Raw genomic sequence first — 24,908 nt, 5'->3', positions numbered from 1 at the left:
ATTAGGTCGCCACACATTCCAGATAGTAGTTGGCCACACCAACCGGCACACACGTTTGCACAACTCTGCTGCTTCTACAGTTCAGTGGTGCTTTCTACAGCATTTAATGAATGGTAACCAAATAATTTAAGACATAATTTTTCAAATTATAAAAACAGCCAAGTACAACATTTACCATCCTTGAGTTGAAATAAAATTTATCTCTGAAATAAGATTTTTTTTTTCATCAGCTGATGCCAAAAAAAATCAATGAAATTTAGAACTGTTAATTATTACTGTCACAGCAATGCAAAGAAGAAAAAACAACATTTTCAAATGTGACTGTTTCATAAAAGATATTGTACTTTCAATTAATTTCATTTTAAGTTTGGACAGGTGTGCATCACACTTATCCAAACATGTTGTGCTTAAAATGAGTAAATTTGGTTAAATTGATGACGTACTTGTATGTCATGAAGATTGGTCCCAAGAAGAATACAACTTTAGGATGTGTTTTGGTTGCATTAATTGTCTTGAGTGCGTGCAAGTTGTACTTGGCTTTACAATCATCAAAGTATAGATATATAGAACCAGAAGCACTCCCACAATTTGAGTCACAAGCAAATTTTACAGAATTTTTTGTTTTCCTAAACCGATTTAAGATATTCCAACTCTGGGAAAATCTAGAAAAGAAGAGTTTTTAAAGCAAGCAAAGTTTTAAAAGTATGAGGGGAAAAAACATTTGCCAAGAGAGTTTTGAAAAAAGAAAAAAATTCTGTATTTTGGAAAGTAAAGTCAAAGGTCTATATGAAAAATGTATGCATTTTGTACGAAGTATTGTGAACTCGTTTCGTGGGAATGTTTCGATAAAATGTATCAAAAACACTGGACACTATTGGTACCTGTCAAAGACTAGTCTTCACAGTTGATGTATCTCAACATATGCATAAAATAAAAAATCTGTGAAAATTTGAGCTCAATCGATTGTCGAAATTGTGAGATATTAACAAAAGAGAAAAAAACGCCCTTCTCGCACCATGGTCACACGAAGTTGTGTGCTTTCAGATGCTTGATTTCGAGACTTCAAATTCTAAATCTGAGGTCTCGAAATCAAATTCGTGGAAAATTACTTCTTTCTCGAAAACTAAGTCACTTCAGAGAGAGCCGTTTCTCAAAATGTTTTATACTATCAACCTCTCCCGATAACTCGTTATTACCAAGAAAGGTTTTATGATAATAATTAACTTTGAGTAATTACCAATAGTGTCCACTGCCTTTAAGACAATTTATGTAAAATACACAAATATTATGCCTCGTTCGTTCTTTCAATCGATCAACCCACCCCAGGGGTAAGGGGAGGATCGATCAATAACAACAATTCATGAAGGTAAACAATTAAATTTTAGCTACTCGTTTTTTGAAACTAGCTATACAGCATGAGTATTTGCACCCTTGCACGAATGAAAAACATTCATTATTTGTTTAATATATTGTCCAAGTAGATCTTTGTCATTTTGATTGGAAGATACAACTTTCATAAACAAAGCGTAGGCCTACAATTTCTAATTGTGAAATTACACCCGTTTCTTTTGGGTCGGCCTGTTTGACAATGCGTTCTGTACAGCTGTTTTGGGACACGCAGAAACCGAATGCTAGTAATGTGCCTTGCAGTAACACTGCTGCGTTACCAAAGACACGCGCACGCGGTGATGTTTTTTGCTCCTCAGCGTGCAATAGTACTTTTCGGATGGAACGAAAAATGCCACTGAGTGACCGTAGCGTGCAATAGTACTTTTATTTGCCAACACATGACGGACACTCCTCCAATCAAATGGCAAGGATCTGATTGGGTGTTATCTAACACAAACTAATGTAAGCAAACACTGACAGTTTAAAAACACCTTTACCACAGTTCGGCCATTTCGTCTGGTTCCTGTGTACCGATCAAAACCCGCTCGAAACTCTCAAAGTTTGAAAAAAGGAACCAGACTAAATTTGGATGTCAAGCCTCATTTTGTTTCTTGAGACAATCCTGATGGCACTGTCATTGATAAAGGATCCTTATCTTATTTAAGTACCCATACTGGGATGGACGCTCGGCCTCCTCATCAGTAAGATATCTCTCTGGCATCAGGTGGTCGTCGTTGTTGTTGTCTTCGGTGATGATTTCATCTCCTTGTTCCAGTGAGCTCTTGCCTTGAGTTCCTCTCAGTGTAGAACGATCCGAAGATGTTGATTCTCTTCAAGAGTACTCGATCTCTTGATGCCTGTAAATCAAAAAAAATAAATAAAAATTTACTTTTACATTAAAAATGAACCTTTGACCCTAATCATCCTGGGGTCAATTTCACAAAGAGTCAGAAAGATCAAATAAAACAGTGAAAGTTTCAGCAAAATGGGTCTACTGGTTCTACTTGCTGAGAAAACAGAAAGAAGCAAACCCTGTCACAGTAGCTATGAATCCATCCGAGGTAAAGATTTTGATACATCAACAAATTACGTTCGTTTTTTCCAAACATTTAAAAAGAAAAATGGCCAGGGGTTTCCTTACGGGTGGCGAACCCTTTGTCACTGATTTTTGCTCCTCTGTTTTCACAGGTAAAAGATAAAACCTCTGAAATAAAACGAGCCTATTTGTACATCAAAATATTTTGGGGGCGTACGTTATTTTTAAAAATTTACCAAATGTCAACTTCAAGTTCCTCTCAGTGTATACCGATCCAAAGATGTTGGTTCTCTTCAGGAGTACTCAATCTCTTGATGCCTGTAAATAAAATATTAAAAAAAATAAAAAATTACTTTTACATAAAAAATGAACCTTTGACCCTAACCATCCTTGGGTCAATTTCACAAAGAGTTAGGACTGGTCCTAACTTAGGACAAACTTAATGCTAGTCCCAAGTTGGACGAGTAACTTGTCTTAACTTAAGATAAGACTAGTCTTAACTCTTTGTGAAGTCCACCGCAGATCCTTCAAGATCCAATTGCATGTTTTGTTTGTTTCTGTTTTGCTGAATGCTACACTTGTAACCATATTGTGCTTACACACGTCATGTAAACAGTGAATTTCTGCTTGTACTAATCCTCATGTAGCACTGAAATCCGCAATTCAGTGACGCTCATGGCTCTTCAACAATGTTACCCCTGATCACTAGGCCATTTATTTCATTCATCAAACCAACTCAGCTCCCTTGGGAATAAACTGCCTGTGCAGCCAAATATGTAGTGACCAAGCTAAATAAATAACAAGAACCATCTCTGCCCTCACAGGTACCTACTAACCCCTGTGCAATCTATGGAAACTGTATGTTAAACCTAAAAGGGTCTACAAGCCTAAAGCCCGGTTCATACTTCCTGCGAATGCGAAGCAAATTTTGTTGTCACTAACTCGCAACAGTTGAACTGTGTCACAACCCCTTCGAAACATTCCCTAAGAAAACAGGGCTGTGTCGCCAAAATTCACTGTGCATTTGCAGGAAGAATGAACCAGGCTTAAGTAGGCCTTAACTTACTTGCATGATGGGCAGAAATAGAAAACGGTTTGTCCTTCATCAGCTGATCGTGTTTGTCTGGTGTGGAAATGAAGTCCATCGTGACCGCACTTGGCACATGCCCTGTCAATCTGAAACCAGACCAGATACAAAAATGAAATTAAGAAGTGGTTGAAAAATAACCAAGCACTGAAAAAAACAAAAGTGTGATAATACGCCTAAAAGGTTGGGCCATAAGTTGTTGTTTTTTGTCAATGATTAATGGACAAAATATAGAAAGATGAAATAAAACTTTGAAAGTTTCAGCAAAAAAAAGGTCTACTGGTTCTACTTGCTGAAAAAACAGAAAGAAGCAAAACCTTGTCACAGTAGCGATGAATCCCTCCGAGGTAAAGATTTTGATACATCAACAAATTACGTTTGGTTTTTCCGTACATTTAAAAAAAAAATGGCCAGGGGTTTCCTTACGGGTGGCGAACCCTTTGTCACTGATTTTTGCTCCTCTGTTTTCACAGGTAAAATATAAAACCTCTGAAATAAAACGAGCCTATTTGTACATCAAAATATTTTGGGGGCGTACATTATTTTTAAAAATTTACCAAATGTCAACTTCAAGTTTGAAGTCGCTCAATTTTCAATCAAACACAGTTAAAAAATTGTCCAGGGGTTTCCCTACGGGTGGCGACCCTTTGTCACTGAATTTTTGCTCTTCTGTTTTCAGAGTTAAATATATAAAACCAAATATTTGGGGACTTGTGCAAAACTTACCAAATGATAAATCACCTAATTTGAAATGGCGCATTTTTCAATTAATAAACACAGTTAAAACATCGGCCTCCTCATCAGTAAGACATCTCTCTGGCATCAGGTGGTCGTCTTTGTTGTCGCCGTCGTCGATTTCATCTCCTTGTTCCAGTGAGCTATTGCCTTGAGTTCCTCTCAGTGTATACCGATCCAAAGATGTTGATTCTCTTCAGGAGTACTCAATCTCTTGATGCCTGTAAATCAAAAAAAAAAAATCAAAAATTACTTTTACATAACAAATGAACCTTTGACCCTAACCATCCTGGGGTCAATTTCACAAAGAGTTAGGACTGGTCCTAACTTAGGACAAACTTAATGCTAGTCCTAAGTTAGACGAGTAACTTGTCTTAACTCGAGATAAGACTAGTCTTAACTCTTTGTGAAGTCCACCGCAGATCCTTCATGATCCAATTGCATGTTTTGTTTGTTTCTGTTTTGCTGAATGCTACACATGTAACCATATTGTGCTTTACACACATGTCATGTAAACAGTGAATTTCTGCTTGTACTAATCCTCATGTAGCACTGAAATCCGTAATTCAGTGACGCTCGTGGCTCTTCAACAGTGTTACCCCTGATCACTAGGCCATTTATTTCATTCATCAAACCAACTCAGCTCCCTGTGCAGCCAAATATGTAGTGACCAAGCTAAATCAATCACAAGAACCATCTCTGCCCTCACAGGTACCTACTAACCCCTGTGCAATCTATGGAAACTGTATGTTAAACCTATAAGGGTCTACAAGCCTAAAGCCCGGTTCATACTTCCTGCGAATGCGAAGCAAATTTTGAACTGTGTTCAACCCCTTCGAAACATTCCCTAAGAAAACAGGGCTGTGTCGCAAAAATTTACTTTTCATATGCAGAAAAAAGGAACCAGGCGTAAGTAGTGATTAACTTACTTGCATGATGGGCAGAAATAGAAGACGGTTTGTCCTTCATCAGCTGATTGTGTTTGTCTGGTGTGGAAATGAAGTCCATCGTGACCGCACTTGGCACATGCCCTGTCAATCTGAAACCAGACCAGATACAAAAATGAAATTAAGAAGTGGTTGAAAAATAACCAAGCACTGAAAAAAACAAAAGTGTGATAATACGCCTAAAAGGTTGGGCCATAAGTTGTTGTTTTTTGTCAATGATTAATGGACAAAATATAGAAAGATGAAATAAAACTTTGAAAGTTTCAGCAAAAAAAAGGTCTACTGGTTCTACTTGCTGAAAAAACAGAAAGAAGCAAAACCTTGTCACAGTAGCGATGAATCCCTCCGAGGTAAAGATTTTGATACATCAACAAATTACGTTTGGTTTTTCCGTACATTTAAAAAAAAAATGGCCAGGGGTTTCCTTACGGGTGGCGAACCCTTTGTCACTGATTTTTGCTCCTCTGTTTTCACAGGTAAAATATAAAACCTCTGAAATAAAACGAGCCTATTTGTACATCAAAATATTTTGGGGGCGTACATTATTTTTAAAAATTTACCAAATGTCAACTTCAAGTTTGAAGTCGCTCAATTTTCAATCAAACACAGTTAAAAAATTGTCCAGGGGTTTCCCTACGGGTGGCGAACCCTTTGTCACTGAATTTTTGCTCTTCTGTTTTCAGAGTTAAATATATAAAACCAAATATTTGGGGACTTGTGCAAAACTTACCAAATGATAAATCACCTAATTTGAAATGGCGCATTTTTCAATTAATAAACACAGTTAAAACCACGGCCTCCTCATCAGTAAGACATCTCTCTGGCATCAGGTGGTCGTCTTTGTTGTCGCCGTCGTCGATTTCATCTCCTTGTTCCAGTGAGCTATTGCCTTGAGTTCCTCTCAGTGTATACCGATCCAAAGATGTTGATTCTCTTCAGGAGTACTCAATCTCTTGATGCCTGTAAATCAAAAAAAAAAAATCAAAAATTACTTTTACATAACAAATGAACCTTTGACCCTAACCATCCTGGGGTCAATTTCACAAAGAGTTAGGACTGGTCCTAACTTAGGACAAACTTAATGCTAGTCCTAAGTTAGACGAGTAACTTGTCTTAACTCGAGATAAGACTAGTCTTAACTCTTTGTGAAGTCCACCGCAGATCCTTCATGATCCAATTGCATGTTTTGTTTGTTTCTGTTTTGCTGAATGCTACACATGTAACCATATTGTGCTTTACACACATGTCATGTAAACAGTGAATTTCTGCTTGTACTAATCCTCATGTAGCACTGAAATCCGTAATTCAGTGACGCTCGTGGCTCTTCAACAGTGTTACCCCTGATCACTAGGCCATTTATTTCATTCATCAAACCAACTCAGCTCCCTGTGCAGCCAAATATGTAGTGACCAAGCTAAATCAATCACAAGAACCATCTCTGCCCTCACAGGTACCTACTAACCCCTGTGCAATCTATGGAAACTGTATGTTAAACCTATAAGGGTCTACAAGCCTAAAGCCCGGTTCATACTTCCTGCGAATGCGAAGCAAATTTTGAACTGTGTTCAACCCCTTCGAAACATTCCCTAAGAAAACAGGGCTGTGTCGCAAAAATTTACTTTTCATATGCAGGAAAAAGGAACCAGGCGTAAGTAGTGATTAACTTACTTGCATGATGGGCAGAAATAGAAGCCGGTTTGTCCTTCATCAGCTGATCGTGTTTGCCTGGTGTGGAAATGAAGTCCATCGTGATCGCACTTGGCACATGCCCTGTCAATCTGAAACCAGACCAGATACAAAAATGAAATTAAGAAGTGATGAAAAATAACCAAGCATTGAAAAAACAAATTTGTGATAAAGCGCCTAAGATGAAGTAAAACTGTGAAAGTTTCAGCAAAATAGGTCTACTGGTTCTACTTGCTGAGAAAACAGAAAGAAGCAAAACACTGTCACAGTAGCAATGAATCCATCCGAGGTAAAGATTTCGATACATCAACAAATAAGGTTTGCTTTTTCCCAAACATTTCAAAAAAATTGGCCAGGGGTTTCCTTATGGGTGGCGAACCCTTTGTCACCGATTTTGTAAAATATAAAACCTCTGAAACGAAACAAACCTATTCGTATATCAAAATATTTGGGGGCTTACGTTATTTTTCAAAATTTACCAAATGTCAACTTAATTTGAAGTGGCGCAATTTTCAATCAAACACAGTTAAAACATTGGCCAGGGGTTTCCTTACGGGTGGCGAACCCTTTGTCACCGATTTTTTCCACAGGTAAAATATAAAACCTCTGAAACGAAACAAACCTATTCGTATATCAAAATATTTGGGCGGCTTACGTTAGTTTTCAAAATTTACCAAATGTCAACTTTGAATTTGAAGTGGCGCAATTTTCAATCAAACACAGTTAAAAAATTGGCCATAGGTTTCCTTACGGGTGGCGAACCCTTTGTCACCGATTTTTTTCCACAGGTAAAATATAAAACCTCTGAAACGAAACAAACCTATTCGTATATCAAAATATTGTGGGGGCTTACGTTATTTTTCAAAATTTACCAAATGTCAACTTTGAATTTGAAGTGGCGCAATTTTCAATCACACACAGTTAAAAAATTGGCCAGGGGTTTCCTTACGGGTGGCGAACCCTTTGTCACCGATTTTTTTCCACAGGTAAAATATAAAACCTCTGAAACGAAACAAACCTATTCGTATATCAAAATATTGTGGGGCTTACGTTATTTTTCAAAATTTACCAAATGTCAACTTTTAATTTGAAGTGGCGCAATTTTCAATCAAACACAGTTCAAAAATTGGCCAGGGGTTTCCACACGGGTGGCGAACCCTTTGTCACTGAACTTGTTTTTCAAAACTTATCAACTGATAAATTACCTAATAAATATGAAGTGGCAAAAATTTCAATTAACAGTTAAAAAATTGGCCAGAGGTTTCCCTATGGGTGGCAGCCCATATCACTGAAGTTTGCTCTTCAGTGTTTATAAAACCTCTGAAATAAAACAAAACTATTTCTAGCCAAATATTTGGGGAGGGGGAGGGTAATTTTCACACATTACCAAATTATAAAAAAAATTGCCAGTTAAAATGAAGTGCTGGTACATTTTTCAATTAAACGCAGTTAAAACATTGGCCAGAGCTTTCCCTATGGTTGGCAAACCTTTATCACTGATTTTTGCTTTTTTCAGAGGGATAAAACCTCTGAAATGAAATAACAAGTACAAACAAAGAAATTTGGGGTTGCTTTTTTTTTCAAAATTTACGAAATGCATTTCGTAAATTTTGAAAAAAAAAGCAACCCCAAATTTCTAGTAAACCCCCTTTTATTCAAAACCAAAATTGTGCATTTATCTTTCAAACAATTTCATAATATTGACCAGAGGTTCCCCTACAGGTAGCAAACACTTTACACTGATTTGTTTTTGTTTCTTTCCTGAAATGAAATAAAATAAAACGGTAATCCTAAATATTTTGGGGGTTATATTCTTCAAAAGAAACCATATTAAATAAATTACTGAATAAATTTAATCTATTGTGCATCTTTTTTATAAACCAATTTTAGAAATTGCCAGAGGTTTCGCTGTGGGTGGTGAACCCTTTTCACAGATTTTATTTGTACATCTTTTTTTTATTAATGCACAGTTAAATATAAATAATGAAACCTCTGAAAGAAAAAAATACAAACAAAATGTTTTGGTGGTTGTAGTATAGACAAATAAACAACATAAAATACAAGCATTTCTGTATGTAAACATCAAGATATAAACCTAAACAATTTGGACATTTCCTAAGATAAGGCCGAGTAAAAAAAGAAACATGTTTAGCATCCGGGTTTCTCAAAAAAAGGGAAGGAGGAGGGGCTTTTTATTTTTTATTTCAAGATGGCCACCATTCTTTTTAAAATGTCAAATATCCATTGTGAATACATTAATGAAACGTATTGGTCAAGACATTCAGATTGTTTTAGCTGATAACGTTTAAAACTACCCTTTAAAAAAAATGTGCGTAATTTTTTTTTTAATGTGCATAAAAAAAAAACATTTAAAAAAATGTAAAAAATTCAAAAGGAGGCGGCATGTAAAAAGGAAGCTGGCGGGGACACTAAAAACATGTTTCTTTTTTTAACTTGGCCTAAAACTCCAGTGTTTCACTCACCAGTGGTCCTAGGTCTTTCTGGCTGTAACCTTGTAACGACCTTCAACATTCTTGCGAGAGTTGAGACACAGGTATGAATGATAGACCACACCATGTAATGCAGCTGTAATGAGGAAGACAAAAAGTGACTTTTCATTCAAAAATATGCTGTCTGTCTGTGCTAATGATAGTGGTATATGCGGTCACAAAAAATTCACTGATAATATTATTAAACACAACTTTACACAAGGTGTTACATTTTGTTGAAAATCTGTGAATGAAAGGAAGGTTATTTTAACTTGTGTTGGTCGATTTTGAAATCATGAGTGCCCGGCACCGGCAGGTTGCACAGCACAGACCATGCCTCATCATAAGATTTGAAAATCGGAAACATTCTGATTCATTTCCAAAAAAGTTAGTCAATGGGGATAACTTTCCGTATGGCGCCATCAGTTTTTCACTCATTTTTACAAACAAAGGGATATCTCATTGAGGTAAATTAGATACTATAATATTTCATATCGAATGAAAAAGTGGTTGTACCAAGGGTATTTCTTTTAGTTTTTTTTACCACAATTAAAAAAGATAATTTTATTTATTTTGTATATATATTTTTATAAATTATAACATGACTAAACAACAGAGGATGAGCCACCGGGATGCAATCATTACAAAGGATGATATAAAAGGCAATCATTAATCTTACAGACAGGCCTAGTAGTAGTTAGTAGGCCGATTATAATGTAAATTACAAAATTAATATTGAAAACTATGTCTACTATTTTATTTATAAATGTTTTTTATACTAAAAAAATATTCAACTTTTTTGTAAACTACAAATTATCAGTCACATGTCATTTACATCATCAGAGTCAAAGTCATTGAGCTGAATTTGCATTAATGTATTTAATATAATATTCAAAGTATGTTGCGATCATGCATCAGCCCCACCCCCCCCCTAGATACGTCCCGACCCCGCCTACCCATTTAATAAAATAACCCACAAGTCCAGGGGGCCATCGCACACAACTTTACAAGCTCCGGTTTCCACAAGAAATACATTAATTCTAAACTTACTTTTTGCATTTACTTTGTGAGGACACGTCTTGCATTTCATAACTACCGTTCCTTTTTCAGGAAACGGTAAAATGGAGCCAAATTGCGGGCAAAATTCTCTTGAAGAAGCAAATGACTCCTCTCCGTCCATGTTTTTGAGAAATTCTAATCCAGCATGCGTTTCTAATTCTGGATGGGCCGGCACGTGATTTATCAAGCTGGACTTCATCCGAAAATTCAGCGTTGAATTTGGTTTAGGGTATCTGACTAGGTATTAAAATAGGAATCGCGTCCTCTGTTGGCGGATTGACAGGTCGTGTCCGAAACGACGACTTCGGCTACAGCTACGTCTAGATCAGCGCGTCTACCTACCAGGGTTGAAGATAGGCAGACGCGCGCGATCTAGCCGTAGCTGTAGCCGAAGTCGCCGTTTCGGACACGGCCTGAGAGTCTCCCGCGACCAATGTAGCCTAAACACCCGACGTCACACTAGCACACTCGTGTATGATAAAGACAGGGGACCAGTCTAATTAAAACCCGCAAGCCACCCCGTGACTACTTTGATGATATTCACTGCTTATGAATATTCATATTCGAATATCATAGTTCATCTAGGCTAGGCAAGTCAATGTGTTTTCAATTTTAAAATACAAATAAAATTCATCAATATGGAATTTAATGTTTGGAACGTTGGAATACTTTGGGAAAAAATGTGTGGGGAAGAAATAGTTGTGAAGTTTACCCGTCCCACCAGTGAATGGAAGCCCCCCCCCCCTCCCGAGCTTATCATATTTTGATACATTTTTCAGATACTAATTACCTAAGTTGTTTGATAACCAGCCCTGGCCCAACGTCAAAGAGCAGTGGATGTCGCTAAGTGCCTTCCATCTTGGGGCTGGCTCTGCACAGCCTACCTGCCTGGGGTCCTAGTTCCCCAAGAATGGCAATTTGGGTCAGTCCCAGCATAGTGCAAGCAACTCATTCTATTGCAAGCTATGTGCACAAGTCATTTCTAAGCTCCTGTCAGAGCTATTCCAGTTTCAGAGTTATTCCCATCCTTGTTATATTTACCCCTCAACCCTTTTTTTGTCTCACGTATCAATAATACACTTGTATGAAGAATAACATTTTCCGGTCAAATTAGCTACAGCGAGTATGACAGCTCCAAAAATATCCCATAAGATTTAATAATATTGATTACAAGTAAAACGCCTTCCATGTCACAGACATCACAAACGTTTTACAATCAAACCAATAAAAATACAGAAAATTCAAGTAACAACACAAAAGGGGAGCAACAAGTTCCTTCATCTTTACAAACTTCATGGTTTGATTTATTTCTTCGCATCACATGTATATATCCAACACAAATTGTTCCACTGCCCAAAACCCATACCAACACTGTGCTCCAACAACCTATTTTTATGCAAAAGTATTAGAGTATGAACCCAAGTTGGGAAAGGCCCAAGTAAAAATAGGTCCACAGCTCAAGTGTAGAATCATGAGTAGCATAGCACACAGGTGTAGTTACTTGGGTAAAATCTACACTTAGGTGTAAGCTACACTTGGGTATGCAACAGTTTTCCTGTATGGATGAAGCCCAATATGCATAACTACAATGGTCATTCAAACAAGGGTGGGACAAGGCGAACAGATACTGGTGATAATAGACTGTGCATGTCTTTAGGTTATATCAACCAAACTTTTTAAACTGCATCTTTCAATCGGTAAGATTTTGTACAACAATTGGAGAGATATTTAGAACTCTATCTAACATAATATCCAGGTTTTCAGGAAGAATCTTCAAGGAATTTGTTCATCAGAGAGACGTGGAAAGATTGGTTTATTTCCAGGGAACTTTCTGCATAATCAGGGAGAGTTGACAGCTCCTCCTTGATTTGGTTTGAAGAATGTGAACATTCCTGAAAACCAAATGGTAATTTTGTGGTTATTCTACAAAAACTTTTTTTAGATGTTGCAATTAACCGACTGTTCACCAAGATTTTGAACAAAATCCTGTGAAATCACAGTTTAAAAAAAAGTTATTTACGTGGGAAGCCAATGTCCACTGCACTAAAAGACTTGCACAGTCTGTTCCGATATTTAAGCCGTTTCACAATACATGTATAAAAACAAACCAATACAAAAGTTTTGCATGGAAACGAAAATAGGTGCTTAACTTGTATAAAGACAGTATAACGAATCATTTATGAAATGATCCTAATTTGGGGCGACACGATTTAGATTAAGTTGAATTACATTCAGAGATTGTTAACAACTCTACTTGCATATAAAAAAAACTTGATATTAAATCCTTTGTTAAACCTTTAACAGAGGGCAACTATTAAATTCTTCCGGCCACTTCTTCAAGAAGTGCTAGAACCATTGCACAGAAAACTCTACATGTACAGGGATGCAGATTGTGTGTCCTTGTTTTCATGTGGGGGGAATAAGAATTTGACCCATAACTATATTTGTTGAAACATAATGCTCTGGTCTTTTCATTAGCAGACTAGCAGATAGGTCGCTTATCTAGCTTACCTTTGTTTATCAACAAAGAAATCAGTCAAAATGTTTTCAGTGTCAAGTTAACTTCCACGATAAATTTGAAAATATTAAACGAAGACAGCTAATAGAAATCATATTCGTTAATTCTATAACTTAATTTAGGGTTGCTCCTAAGAGCAACTAAACCTAAAAAAAATAAAATTTCTTTGAGACAGACTAATTTTTATTTTTGTTAATACTCTTCCTGTTTTGGGGACAGATCAATTAACTATGACGGTTTAACCACACAAAAAAACAAAAACACTAAGATTTAAGAACAACTTCCACATGATACTACCAGGGATTTTCATTTCACTACTTCATGCTACGAATTTATTGATACGATCTTGCTATTCAAAACAACGACCGCTAATTCTCGGGTGCGAAGCGGAGCATCCTAACACTGGCCACAATTGTCGATTACGATCTTCTTTGAGGTGGTCCCAGAGCTAGAGCCATATCCCTCAATCTCTTTGACGATGTCCATTCCAGAGACAACTTCGCCAAAGACAACGTGCTTGTTGTCCAAGTGGGCCGTCTTTACAGTTGTAATGAAGAACTGTGAGCCGTTGGTGTCTTTCCCAGCATTGGCCATCGAAAGTTGTCCTAGGTAGAACAAAAAAAGCAAAAAAAAATAAGCGTTTGGGTACATTTTGTACAACACAAAACAGAAATGTCCACAGATTTTCATTACAATGACAAGTTTTAAAGAAAATGATGGTAGAAAGCTTCCCTTTAAATATATAAATTGCTGAGAAATGAGTGAAACAATTTCACAAAAAAATGATTTTCATCTTAGTGAGAAAAAATTGTTTTAGTGTTACGTGACTCGCCTGGAAACATTGCTCTGTGATTTTTAGTTTTCCTCAAAAACTTTGACAACTAATGAAGCTGAAACTTCTACAGGTAAATTATACTACAAATATATTCATAGACATTGAGAAGGGATTCATGTCATGGGAAACAACTTGATGTACAAAAGGGGATAGCAAATTTAGGTCTTCCTTTGGTCTGTGATGGAAAAGAGTCCGTGCACCAGGTTACATTTCAAGAACTACATCTATCAAAATTATTTTTGCAAATGGTGTCCCACTCATTTGTCTAGCCTAGCAAAGAAACTTGCTTACAATTTTTTTCTGCTGAACAGCTCTAAGAAACTGGGCCAAGAAATTTTATGCCAGAGGCAAGACCTTCTGGCAAGACAATACCCCCCCCCACCCCCCGCTCTTCAAAAGAAGACCGCTTACCAGGTTTGGTGTGTTTCAGAGTGAAGTTCTCGTCTTGAAACTTGGCTCCGTAGATGCTCTTTCCTCCAGTCCCGTTGTGGTTTGTGAAGTCGCCCCCCTGGCACATGAAATTTTTTATCACTCGGTGGAATGACGAGCCCTTGTAGCCAAATCCCTTCTCACCGGTACACAGAGCACGGAAGTTCTCTGATTAAAAAAAAATATATATATATATATATATATAATATATATAGCAAGGAACCCTTGCTAAATTGCAGCATGGATGACAAATTTGACAAAATGTACCTCGGGTGAAAAGACAAACAATGTTTGTAGTGACCAAGGTACCTTGTAAAATCGTTTTGAATTTTGCTTCATTTTGACGGAGGTCTGAACCTCTGACAAATTCTTCTGCCAACAGAAGTTTTGAAAGAGGACGTGCGCCAAATGATCGTGTAAAGGGAACCTTTGTTTATTGAACAATGTTCTGTGCAAAGTCTCCCACACTGCGAATGCAAGACAACTTGTTTGTATGAACTTTTGCATCCCGTGCAAGGGGATATTTTTTCCCTCGCTGAAATTTATTATCGACCACTTTCTTAATCACAAAACTTCCCAGTCGAATGCTATTCTACAAAGCCATTCTGCTGGAATTTGTTGGGGGAAAAAATCACACTTTTGGGGGAAAAATCAAATTGTCTTGACAACTTGCTGACTTTGCGCTGCCAACCTATGTCGGACCAGCTAAAAACCTAATTTGGTCACAAACTGTTTAGTTTTGGTTCAAAATATCAGGAGACAGAAGAATTCAGCTTATCCGTAGTCTGGGTTCAAGACCTTCCTGTTGTTTTTCTTCTTCTTGAAATATCTACTCCTGCTGTCAATTTTCCTCGCTGATAGAGTCGCCAATAGAGGGCACTATCAACCAAGAACAGTTGTCAACACCTGAGCACCGCTTTCACAGGAGGTATCTCATTATTTCATGTGATCGTGATATCCCATGATAGCGGTCTATGCTGAGAGTGTGTCCTCAAAAAGGCTCTTGGGGCAGGGGATAAAAAAAAAAAAAAAAAATCACAACAGGAGAGTGTTGAACCAAGACTAGCTGATCCCATGAAGAATCGCATGGCTGATCTTTGAATTGATCCGTTTCTTTACACACCTGCAGTTCTGGGGACAACATCAGCGAAGACCTGTGAAAAAAAAAATGTGAAAAATATTTTAAAATGGAAATTGGGAAAACTTATCAAGGAATTCAATTTAAAAGATCAGCTGGTTTTGCCTGAAAGTTGGTCAACTGCGTACGGCAGGGTTATGCTGTCGTTAATATTAATAGTTTATCGATACCAGTGGCTTTGAAACGCTCAAATCCACCACTCAGTGACACTCATGATGCTCAAATATTCAGTATTTTTTCTTTAAGGCATGCAGCCAAGCTAAGTTTTTGAGACCTTTTTTCCTTCACATAGCACCATGTAATGGTTTACAAGCCCGACATAAATAGTCTGAATTCAGATAAAAGACTGACAAATCTCATCCCTGTATTAGTTAAAAACAAAAGCCCTTCCCTGTACTTACCACAAACTCAATTCTACCAATTGGTTTACCACCAGCACTCATATCGAAGAAACATTTTGGGTTTGGCATGATGACGATAAACTAAACAAGTACCAAATCAGCTTCTGAAATAGTGATTAAAAGGGAAGGTATACATTTTATAATGACAATAAAAACGTAGTACAGCAGCTTTCCATAGTACAAAGAATTGTGAAAATCATTTCACTTTGAAGTTATGAGGTTATGGAAAAAGATATTGCAGGTCTTAGCCCCAAAATATGAATCTAAGAAGCGTTACTTCTCAAAAACTTTGTTACTTCAGAGAGAGCCGTTTTTCACAATATTTATACCATTATCAACAGCTCTTTATTGCTCTTTACCAAGTAAGTTTTAATGCAAACAATTATTTTGAGTACCTACCAAAAGTATCCAGTACCTTTAAGACCCTTTAAATGCAACCCTTTACAACATTATATATAAAAATTAGTTGCTACAGGAGAAAACAGTTATCGTCCTAAACAATACTTTAAAAAAATATAATTGCATTTCATTTGAAGAGCTCAAATAAAAAAAAAATTAATTGAACTATACAAATTTTAAGGCCTTAAAAAGCAGTTAAAAAACTTCAATTCAGCATTCATTTTCCTTAAAAACTTTACTTCCCTTAAACAAAAAAAACTAAGGCGCCACAAATTGGATTTAGAAAAAGCAATTCAATAATAATATCGATCAATTAAAAAATTAATGAAGTTAAATTAAATTACAGATTTTCTTATTTTGTCATGCAATACTCTCTATCTGATGTGACTGGTCGTGTCCGCCCCCCTCCCCCACTCCGCCCCCCCCCCCACTCCCACCCAAAATATATTTTTCCAAAAAGGAAACATTTCTGTATACTGCCACCACTTGACTTTTTTAATTCAATTAGGGAATAACAGCGAGTACCCGTTCTTCACTGCGTGGTAATGACCGGGTTGGTGGCTGGCGCTGTTAACGGACCGAGCTGGAGGCGAAGTCCGTTAACAGCACCAGCCACCAACCAAGGTCATTACCACGCAGTGAAGACCGGGTATGAACACTGTTATTCCCATTCTTAAATACCTTTTTAGCGAATTAAACGGCAAAAACGGCTGATTTAGTGGCTACTTATTCGCTATTTTCCAAAGCCGGTCTTTATACCACCGTTAACACTCCCACACGTGACCGGGTTTTGACCAATCAGAGACTTGAAACCGTCCAAGGTATTTATTAATATGAAATATTGATTAAATTAGTATATAATTATACTTAAATGTTATATTTATAATTATTCCTTTTGTTTTGATAAAAAAGAGCGACATTAGTAAATCTCTCCTAAAGAACAACTTTATCAGGACCACCATAACTTCATAAAAGACTTGGAAACGGCTTTTTGTCATCATGATTTAGAGTTGGACACTTTTTGACTTTTGTTGGCTAACTTTTCGTATGGCGCGTCACATTTTTTCACTCATTTTTACAAAAAGGGATATCTCATAAATTGGATACTATATTATTTCATATCGAATGAATAAGTGGTGGCGCCATGCGGAAAGTTATCCATTATGGTAGCTAAAGTGGTGACTAGATGTGGAATTTTAGCCCAGCTCAGTGAATGAATAATTAAAATTTGCTAAAAACACAACCACGTGCGGTTTGCCAAATACCCCACTAAGTGCATCACACTGCATCAGTGCATGCCGACTATACTACAACAGAACACACCCGGGGCAACCATGCATGAAGTTGAAGTGACTGAACAAAACAAAAAATACCCGACATTTTACTTGGCCCGTTTGCTTAATTTCAATCATAAATTGAGTCTATTAACTACAAATAATCAGTCTTTATCATTCCCTTACTTAAATCCACTCATAAAAATCACGCTTTCAGTCCATTCGGCCCAACTTTAGCGCAAATTTTGAGGACCTACCTTGTGCGGAACTGTTCCGTGACTAGAGAGAAAAATCCAGAGACCGATTTTCCTGCACCTGGATCTGATCCAGACTAAATCTAAACAACCCCCGTACAGTATCGAGTTGGGAACCAGACCGGTTAAAAAAAAGGAGTTTACATATGGAACGCAAAAGAGGCACAAACTGTTGTAGATGCCAATAATCTTACCCTTTTTAACAACTAATCCAATTTGCTCCCGTTTTTTAGATACAACCCCAGTACTTCAAAAGTGAAATGATTTTCAACAAAACGCTTTATACTATTGAAAGCTGCTGTACTTCAAACCACTTAATTTTAATGCCATTAATTTTAAGAATGATTATCAAACCCTTATAGAACTTTCCGCTGCAAGTTCCTTCTTCAGCAACATTGTGGCACATGATACCTTTCCTAATTTTCCTATTAGTTGCAAGCAAAATGAAGTACGTGGCAAAGTAATAATTTATGATCAAAGTAATAATTTATTCATATTAGAAGTCGGCTGGCCGTTACAACCCCTTCCACACTGACCCCACCCATTCTCGGAATAGCTACGGTTCCCAACTATCCGTGAACATCTGATGTCACTCACTTTGAGGCTAGGGGAATTTTGCCCCCTCCAATTTTGGAGAATAAAATGTAGTTATATTGTTGTGTCTTCATTTGTTTGACACTGTGCGACACTTTTTAGACAATAAAACAAGATAATATATGTGCTGTTCCTCATGCTCCCCCTAGTGAGCTAAGCCTAAATCGAAAAATTAATACTGCTGCTAGAAGTTTATAATTGGGCTTCATACAGGAAAACTGCTGCATCCACTAAGGTATAGCTTATAAAAAAAATTTTTTAAGTTAGTGTAGCTTATAGGGTATAATACCATAATACCAATAGCTAATTATACCCAATTCCCAAACAACTACCCATGTGAGCAATGCTGACCAGCTGATTTCACGAAACGCTTGGATCAATCCTAATTCGAGTCCTAATTTAGGATGTGTTCAATGCTTCCTACGTATTTGGATACGGAACTGAACCCTTCCTAAAGTCCCAAATGAATCCTAAGTTAGGAAGAGTTCGCTGAAATCGATGGCTGCTACTACTTGGGCTTTTCCCAACTTTGGTTCATACTTTTGTGTAGTGTGTTAGAGCACAGGGTTGGTATGGGGTACTGGGGCGGTGGAACAATTTGTGTTGGATATGTTAAGGGTTAACTCAAAAAAAGTGTTTGTTTTTTTATCGTGTCAATATGCATTGTGCACATTTTCTGAAGCATCCTACGTGACACCAATACAAGCACCGATACAAGCGAGTGCGCAATACAATCACTTTTGGGAGCAAACCATTTTCTTCTTCTTCTGCACATCCATACCAGAGGTTAGTGACATAAGGTATACATGTACATAACATGCTGTCCATGGTACTGAGGCTGAAAGAGACTAGTATATGGGCAGGCATTATAAAAAAAAGTATTAAAAAAAAAATAAAAAATAATATTCTTTATCCCCGATGCCAATTTAACATCTATAATACATTATATTTTCCTGATTTCCAAGTTTATTTAATTTCCTGCCTAAGAAAATTGTCAACAACCTGTGATTAAATAGCATAAAAAGTATATTAAAGGCAGTGGACACTATTGGTAATTACTCAAGCTAATTATTAGCATAAACCTTTACTTGGTAATGAGTACTGGGGAGAGGCATGGGTACAAAACATTGTGAGAAACGGCTCCCTCTGAAGTGACATAGTTTTCGAGAAGAAATATTTTTGCACGAATTTGATTTCGAGACATCCAGTTTAGAATGTAAAGTCTCAAAATCAACAATCTAAAAGCACACAACTTATAGTGTGACAAGGGTGTTTCTTTCTTTCATTATTATCTCGCAACTTCGACGACCGATTGAGCTCAAATTTTCACAGTTTTATTATTTTATGTATATGTTGAGATACACCAAGTGAGAAGACTGGTCTTTGACAATTACCAATAGTGTCCACTGTCTTTAAATCCTATTCCACAAGTACGTGTATGTTATAGCGCTCCAATTAGCACCAACATGATCATGCATCTTGTAGGATCGAAAACGATCGACCATATCCCTTTAAAACTATTTCGGCATTCCATAGATTCTTTCCTATCAACGTTCACTGGTACTCCTAAAAAATTCCATTGGAAATTTCGCTGGTGCTTAAAAATGTTGTACACACAAACCCCTTGTTTGGAGGGTACCAGTTAACAACGTGACTTTTTTCACGCACACACACACATGCGACCTCTCTTTCTTACATTTCATCTTCAACATTTGGCCTGTGAAACGGGGGCATAAAAGCCGACTTCTTTGCACAATTGCGTCCATTTTTAGACGAGTTTTTTCCACCATGGCTAGGCAGAGATGTTTTTTTGACATGACAGCTGACGGCACTGAGATGGGAAGGATCACTTTTGAGGTAAATAATAATAGTGGATTAATGTACTTTATCTCATGTATATATCTGGATTCAATTTTAAAAAGATTTTTGGGTTGAACCCGGAGGTCGTTGGTTCGAATCCCAGCCGTTGCTCTTGACCAATAGAAATGAAGAAACTGTCCCGCTCACAACCAGTCATATACACTGGTCATTATCGAAGGTACGTGACGCTCTCTCCACCAATAGGAATAGCGAAACTGAGGTATTTTTGAATGCACTTTAAAGACAACATGGCGATGGCGGATATATAAACCGTTCGTTGCTAAATTGAAATTCGGGTAAAAAAAAAACTTTTTTTTAAAATTAAAAATACAAAATTTTCAACAGTTTGAAAATGATTTAGATTAGATGCATATGACTCTTGTGCATATGTGTAACGGTTGATTTAAAGTGCATTTAAAAATTGTTGTCGTGAGGGGTCGTGAGTTGTCAGTATTTAGTGCGACCGGCCCCATGGAGCACTCCATGGTAGGCCACAGAGTAGTTGCGATAACGTAACCCTCCCTCCTCGGCGGCCGTTGGGAGGAGGGTTACGTTATCACAACTAGCCACAGAGGTCATTTTCTCTGTTGCCCTGGGTCTTACTCCTGGCCTTGGTGCCCCTTCAGAAGTTAAGTGCCCCATCATAAACTCTAAGATTTTCCAATGAAGTCCCTTTTGCAAAATGAAACTGGCCTGGCCCTCTCAAACTCAAAGATGACTTTTTCCAGGTCAAGTTTTCAAATACAAATCAAGTTTTATTTATCTTTTATTTAAAAGTGCCTTTTTTGTATCCTCAGCTCCGTAACGATGTTGTACCTAAAACAGCTGGTGAGTAAATATTATTATCACTTGTTTCAATCATTTTCTAATTTTGAATTTTATAAGAATTGTTTTCAATGGCTGATTCAAAGTTATGAGGAAAGCAACACCAGTGAGTGTTCTGCCCCCTGTTTGGCGAAGTCACCAAAGCAGGGATGTGATTTCTCCTTTTTTAATGGGAAAGAAAATAATAGGCCTAATAATTATTATTATTATTATTTTTTTGTTTCTTAACTCAAATTCATAAGAAAAAGAAGAACAAAAATCATATCATTCCAGATTGGAGAGTAGGGCTTTCAAAACAAAAGATTAATGTAAAGCAGGCTTCACACTCGACTTGCAAGCTTTCACGCTTTTTTCTCATAGTTCGGTTTTTTTATTTCCCAACCTGTCGCATCCCTGCCATACTGCTGCACTGCACACCTGCCAACTTTTCTTGTGTCTTCTTAATCTTTATCAGAAAACTTCCGAGCTCTGTGCACCGGGGAGAAGGGCTTTGGATACAAAGCGTCAGTGTTTCACCGTGTTATCCCGGAGTTCATGTGCCAGGCGGGAGACTTCACTCGTGGGAACGGCACTGGAGGAAAGAGTATCTATGGCGAGAAGTTTGCAGATGAGAATTTTACATTGACTCATACTGGACCAGGTAAAGCTATGTTAACCCCAACCCACTTCAAGTTCATCGCCTAGTTTTGCTAGAATTTAATAGATTTTAAGCCTGGAAGTACATGGAGTCAGCCTGACACGACGGCAACGATTGCGATTGGCAACGACGGCAATCGCCATACCTTCCAGGCTACCATTGGGTGCATGGGTTTATTCTGTTTGTACATGTTGTACTACTGGCACTGGTACTACAACAACTCTGATTGTCTAAAGACTAACTTCTTCTTAACCCTCCTACAATCGATGCCTTTTTGTAACAAGTTGATACACCATTTGAAACCATTCAAGTGAATGGTTTGATAGCTGTGCATACAGTTGGTTCCCCAAATGGTTTTGAATGATGGTGCAGCTGGTACAGAATCCTATGAGGATTGTTTTAAGTGGTGCATCAAGGATGTCATGACTGAGTGATACCAGGCGGTGTGGGGGTGACCAATCTGTCCCTGGCCTACGAGGTTACCATACACTATGTCATAGACACTACAGGATTTGTTAAACAGCTTGCTGACCATCTGAACCCATTCGGCTATGGTAATGCACACAGGTACAGTGTATGCACAGCTCAAAACCATCTGAATGGTTTTGAGTGGTAGTACAGCTTATCTTCAACCCTGCTCAAATGGTACTGCCATGTGTGTACAAAAACGATGGGGTTGCAAACGTTAGTGAATTTTGAATGGTTTTGAATGGTGTATCAGTAGGAGTATTCCTTTAGATCTAAATCCCTTGGCGATAGGTCTTTCTCAATAGCTGACCCCCAGACTTTGGAACAGCATTCCCGTCTATTGCTATATTTAGGAAGCATTTTAAACACTTTTTATTCACTACACCATAATTTTCTTTTTATTCTTGTTCAGCTCTTTGATTTCACGTAAAAGCGCTTTATAAATTTATTACTATTATTATTATTATTATTTTTGTGATTATCATTATTAGGAATCTTATCCATGGCTAACTCCGGAAAGAACACAAACGGCTCTCAGTTCTTCATCACTACCTCTAAAACAGATTGGCTGGATGGGAAACACGTTGTGTTTGGCTCTGTCGTAGATGGAATGGATGTCGTAAAAAAGATTGAAGCCTTCGGCTCTAATGATGGTAAAACCTCCAAAAAAATTGTTGTCAAGGATTGCGGTCAGCTGTAGATTTGGAGGAGAGGGGTGCAAGTAAACAGTTGTTTATCTCCTTCACTTATTAGTAATTAGGGTCCAAATTTAAAGGGTATTATACAGGATTGGTAGACCTGACAATAAAGTTGCAGACAGTTTTCATGTTTTCTGTGAGAAACCATTTACATGACATAACAAATTTGGGTTTTATCCATTGTGTGAGTCTGGAGAAAATATGGAAAAACTGTACACAATTTTTAGCACATGTCAAACACATTGTCTTTAATTAATGCTATAACAACAGCTGAAAGCGAGATCAGCTGTTGCCTTGTTTGGGGGTTGGTTTTTTATTTACGTTTTAAATACAGTTTTCGTGGAACATGACTTCATTTTAGAGGGACATATTTCACAGGTAAAAATGGTTTTAGTATGAACTTCATAATCAGTAAGCTTTCAGATTGAAATTATTCAATGATGGTTATTATCCTCACCAATCCAGTATAATATCTTATGCATAGTTGCTGATAGGTAAACTTCCTTATAAAATGGCAGATCCGAGTATAACCAGCTAACATAACTAGATGTGTTTTTGGTAATCCAATTGAATATTCTTAGCAAGAAATCCAACTCTGCCTTAGTTTCTTCAGCACAATTTCCAGCCGATCTAACGAGATCGTTGCAGAGATGTCATCACCATTTGAAATTAATGTTTTGAAATAATCGTTCTTAGATCCAGTTTTTGTATGTTATAGTAATTTCTATTGGGCCCAATCCAGGAGCTTGGGATACAGTTTTGTAAAAAAGTTTCTTTACTAGTGACATTGTATGAAAGGAGGCTGGGTGGTCTCAAGACATTCTGAGTGGGCGTTTCATATTCTGAAGACTTGTGGATTTCCTTAGTCTGTTGCCACCTTTTGTTTTGGAGTACCTTGGTCTTACAAACCCCACTTAATTTGTTTTGACGACATTTTATGCAATCTAATATACCCATCATTGGCAAGAAATTGCGCAGTAACATTCATGCAAAGTTTAATATTTGACATACGGAAAACAAAACGGAAAACGTTCACCACTTTTAATACTCGCATTATTAGTGAGTAACAAAACGGTGGAGGCATTGTGGTTGACTTTCTAGTGTAGTTTCAATGGTTCACAGAAGAGTTATTAAAACTATTTGAGGATGGAGTATGAGTTTTATCATATATTGTGGTATGCAATACCCTAAGAAATTATAATGTATTTTTTAGCAGCTTGCCAGTCAAATGTTTAGATGAATACTCAGGATACTCGTAAACACCTAAAGAGCGTTCTAAGCTTTCTACATTTTCAGGTCATGCAGGGAGTATGATAATTTTGGTCCAATCCCCAGAAGTGGCTCTTTTCAAAAACTTCTTTCCAAATTGATACACTTTTTTGAATATCAACATTTTACACACCCTTATAAGCCACTCGGCTCTCGACCCTCAACTTTTTTAACGACTAGCAGCCAGCAGGACCAGTTAGCTTTGCAATTGACGAGTCCTTCGGCTTTTCACTAGTCTGTTTTATATTAAATACGGATGCTTTTCAATACGAATCTAGCCAGCCAGACCACTTGGGGTGTATTTTGACTGCTCCTCCGATTGCTAGCGGACCACTGTTATGTTATAAATACTACATAATGGTCTCCGAACCCCCTTCTTGGGATGACACTGAAAATGTTGAAAACTTTGGACGGCCCTTGTAACACAAAGTAGCTTTAAGGATGGACACCAATGTTTTCTGTGGTTTATAAAGCTTCTTTATTATTGGTAAATAAATTGTGTGGTGAATAAACAATGGCACAGTCTACCTACTTATTGTTTTCAATTTCGTATAGCGCTTTATCACACCCAATGTGCTATCCAACCACTTGGTTTGTTTGTATGTGAAGCTACATTTTTAAAGCATTTTTTGATTTGACAATAATAGGAGACTTTCCAACGCTAGGCGGCAGCAGACATACCGGGTAAATTTCCATAGACCTTTTCGCAAATACTGGGGCGCGCGCGTAAAGCTTGGAATTAGGTGCATTGTGGTCTAGCTGGTATCCAAATTTGATTCATATCTATCCCACAATGCACCTCATTCAACAGTCTGCGCTTGCGCATTGGTATTTGCGATAAGGTCTATTGTTTACGTAGTTCTGAACATGCGCATAATTCT

At 37.4% G+C, this 24,908-nt stretch overlaps 2 protein-coding genes and 1 long non-coding RNA gene across 3 annotated transcripts; 1 reads left to right on the top strand and 2 right to left on the bottom strand.

The window, feature by feature from the left end:
• Window positions 1–6,932: 6,932 nt before the first annotated feature.
• LOC117303620 lies at window positions 6,933–10,740 on the bottom strand. The gene is made up of 3 exons (XR_004520522.1): window positions 10,420–10,740; window positions 9,364–9,466; window positions 6,933–6,972 (listed from the first exon to the last, which is right to left on the bottom strand). It is a non-coding gene; the product is annotated as an uncharacterized LOC117303620 (long non-coding RNA).
• A 964-nt stretch (window positions 10,741–11,704) lies between these two features.
• On the bottom strand, window positions 11,705–17,764 carry LOC117303753 (peptidyl-prolyl cis-trans isomerase-like). The gene is made up of 5 exons (XM_033788079.1): window positions 17,680–17,764; window positions 15,750–15,853; window positions 15,334–15,364; window positions 14,193–14,378; window positions 11,705–13,551 (listed from the first exon to the last, which is right to left on the bottom strand). The coding sequence occupies exons 2-5, from the start codon at window positions 15,816–15,818 to the stop codon at window positions 13,343–13,345; spliced, it is 495 nt and encodes a 164-aa protein (XP_033643970.1). The 5' UTR covers window positions 15,819–15,853; window positions 17,680–17,764; the 3' UTR covers window positions 11,705–13,342.
• Window positions 17,765–19,926: 2,162 nt separating this feature from the next.
• On the top strand, window positions 19,927–24,558 carry LOC117303756 (peptidyl-prolyl cis-trans isomerase-like). The gene is made up of 4 exons (XM_033788082.1): window positions 19,927–20,127; window positions 20,928–20,958; window positions 21,410–21,595; window positions 22,552–24,558. Exons 1-4 carry the CDS (start codon window positions 20,059–20,061, stop codon window positions 22,758–22,760), a joined length of 495 nt encoding a protein of 164 aa, XP_033643973.1. The 5' UTR covers window positions 19,927–20,058; the 3' UTR covers window positions 22,761–24,558.
• The last annotated feature ends 350 nt before the right edge of the window (window positions 24,559–24,908 follow it).

Source organism: Asterias rubens, chromosome 20, assembly GCF_902459465.1.
Source record: "Asterias rubens chromosome 20, eAstRub1.3, whole genome shotgun sequence".
NCBI lineage: Eukaryota > Metazoa > Echinodermata > Asteroidea > Forcipulatida > Asteriidae > Asterias > Asterias rubens.
Note: the sequence above shows the minus strand (reverse complement) of the source record. Positions and strands in the feature narration are given on the sequence as shown.

Coding starts and splice junctions, on each gene's coding strand:
- LOC117303753 (XM_033788079.1), bottom strand. CDS start 15,818: ATGCCAAACCCAAAATGTTTCTTCGATATGAGTGCTGGTGGTAAACCA. Junction 14,379..15,333: donor TGTTGTCCCCAGAACTGCAG/GTGTGTAAAGAA, acceptor TTTTTTAATCAG/AGAACTTCCGTGCTCTGTGT. Junction 13,552..14,192: donor TCTGAAACACACCAAACCTG/GTAAGCGGTCTT, acceptor TGTTCTACCTAG/GACAACTTTCGATGGCCAAT.
- LOC117303756 (XM_033788082.1), top strand. CDS start 20,059: ATGGCTAGGCAGAGATGTTTTTTTGACATGACAGCTGACGGCACTGAG. Junction 20,128..20,927: donor TGGGAAGGATCACTTTTGAG/GTAAATAATAAT, acceptor TTGTATCCTCAG/CTCCGTAACGATGTTGTACC. Junction 21,596..22,551: donor ATTGACTCATACTGGACCAG/GTAAAGCTATGT, acceptor TATCATTATTAG/GAATCTTATCCATGGCTAAC.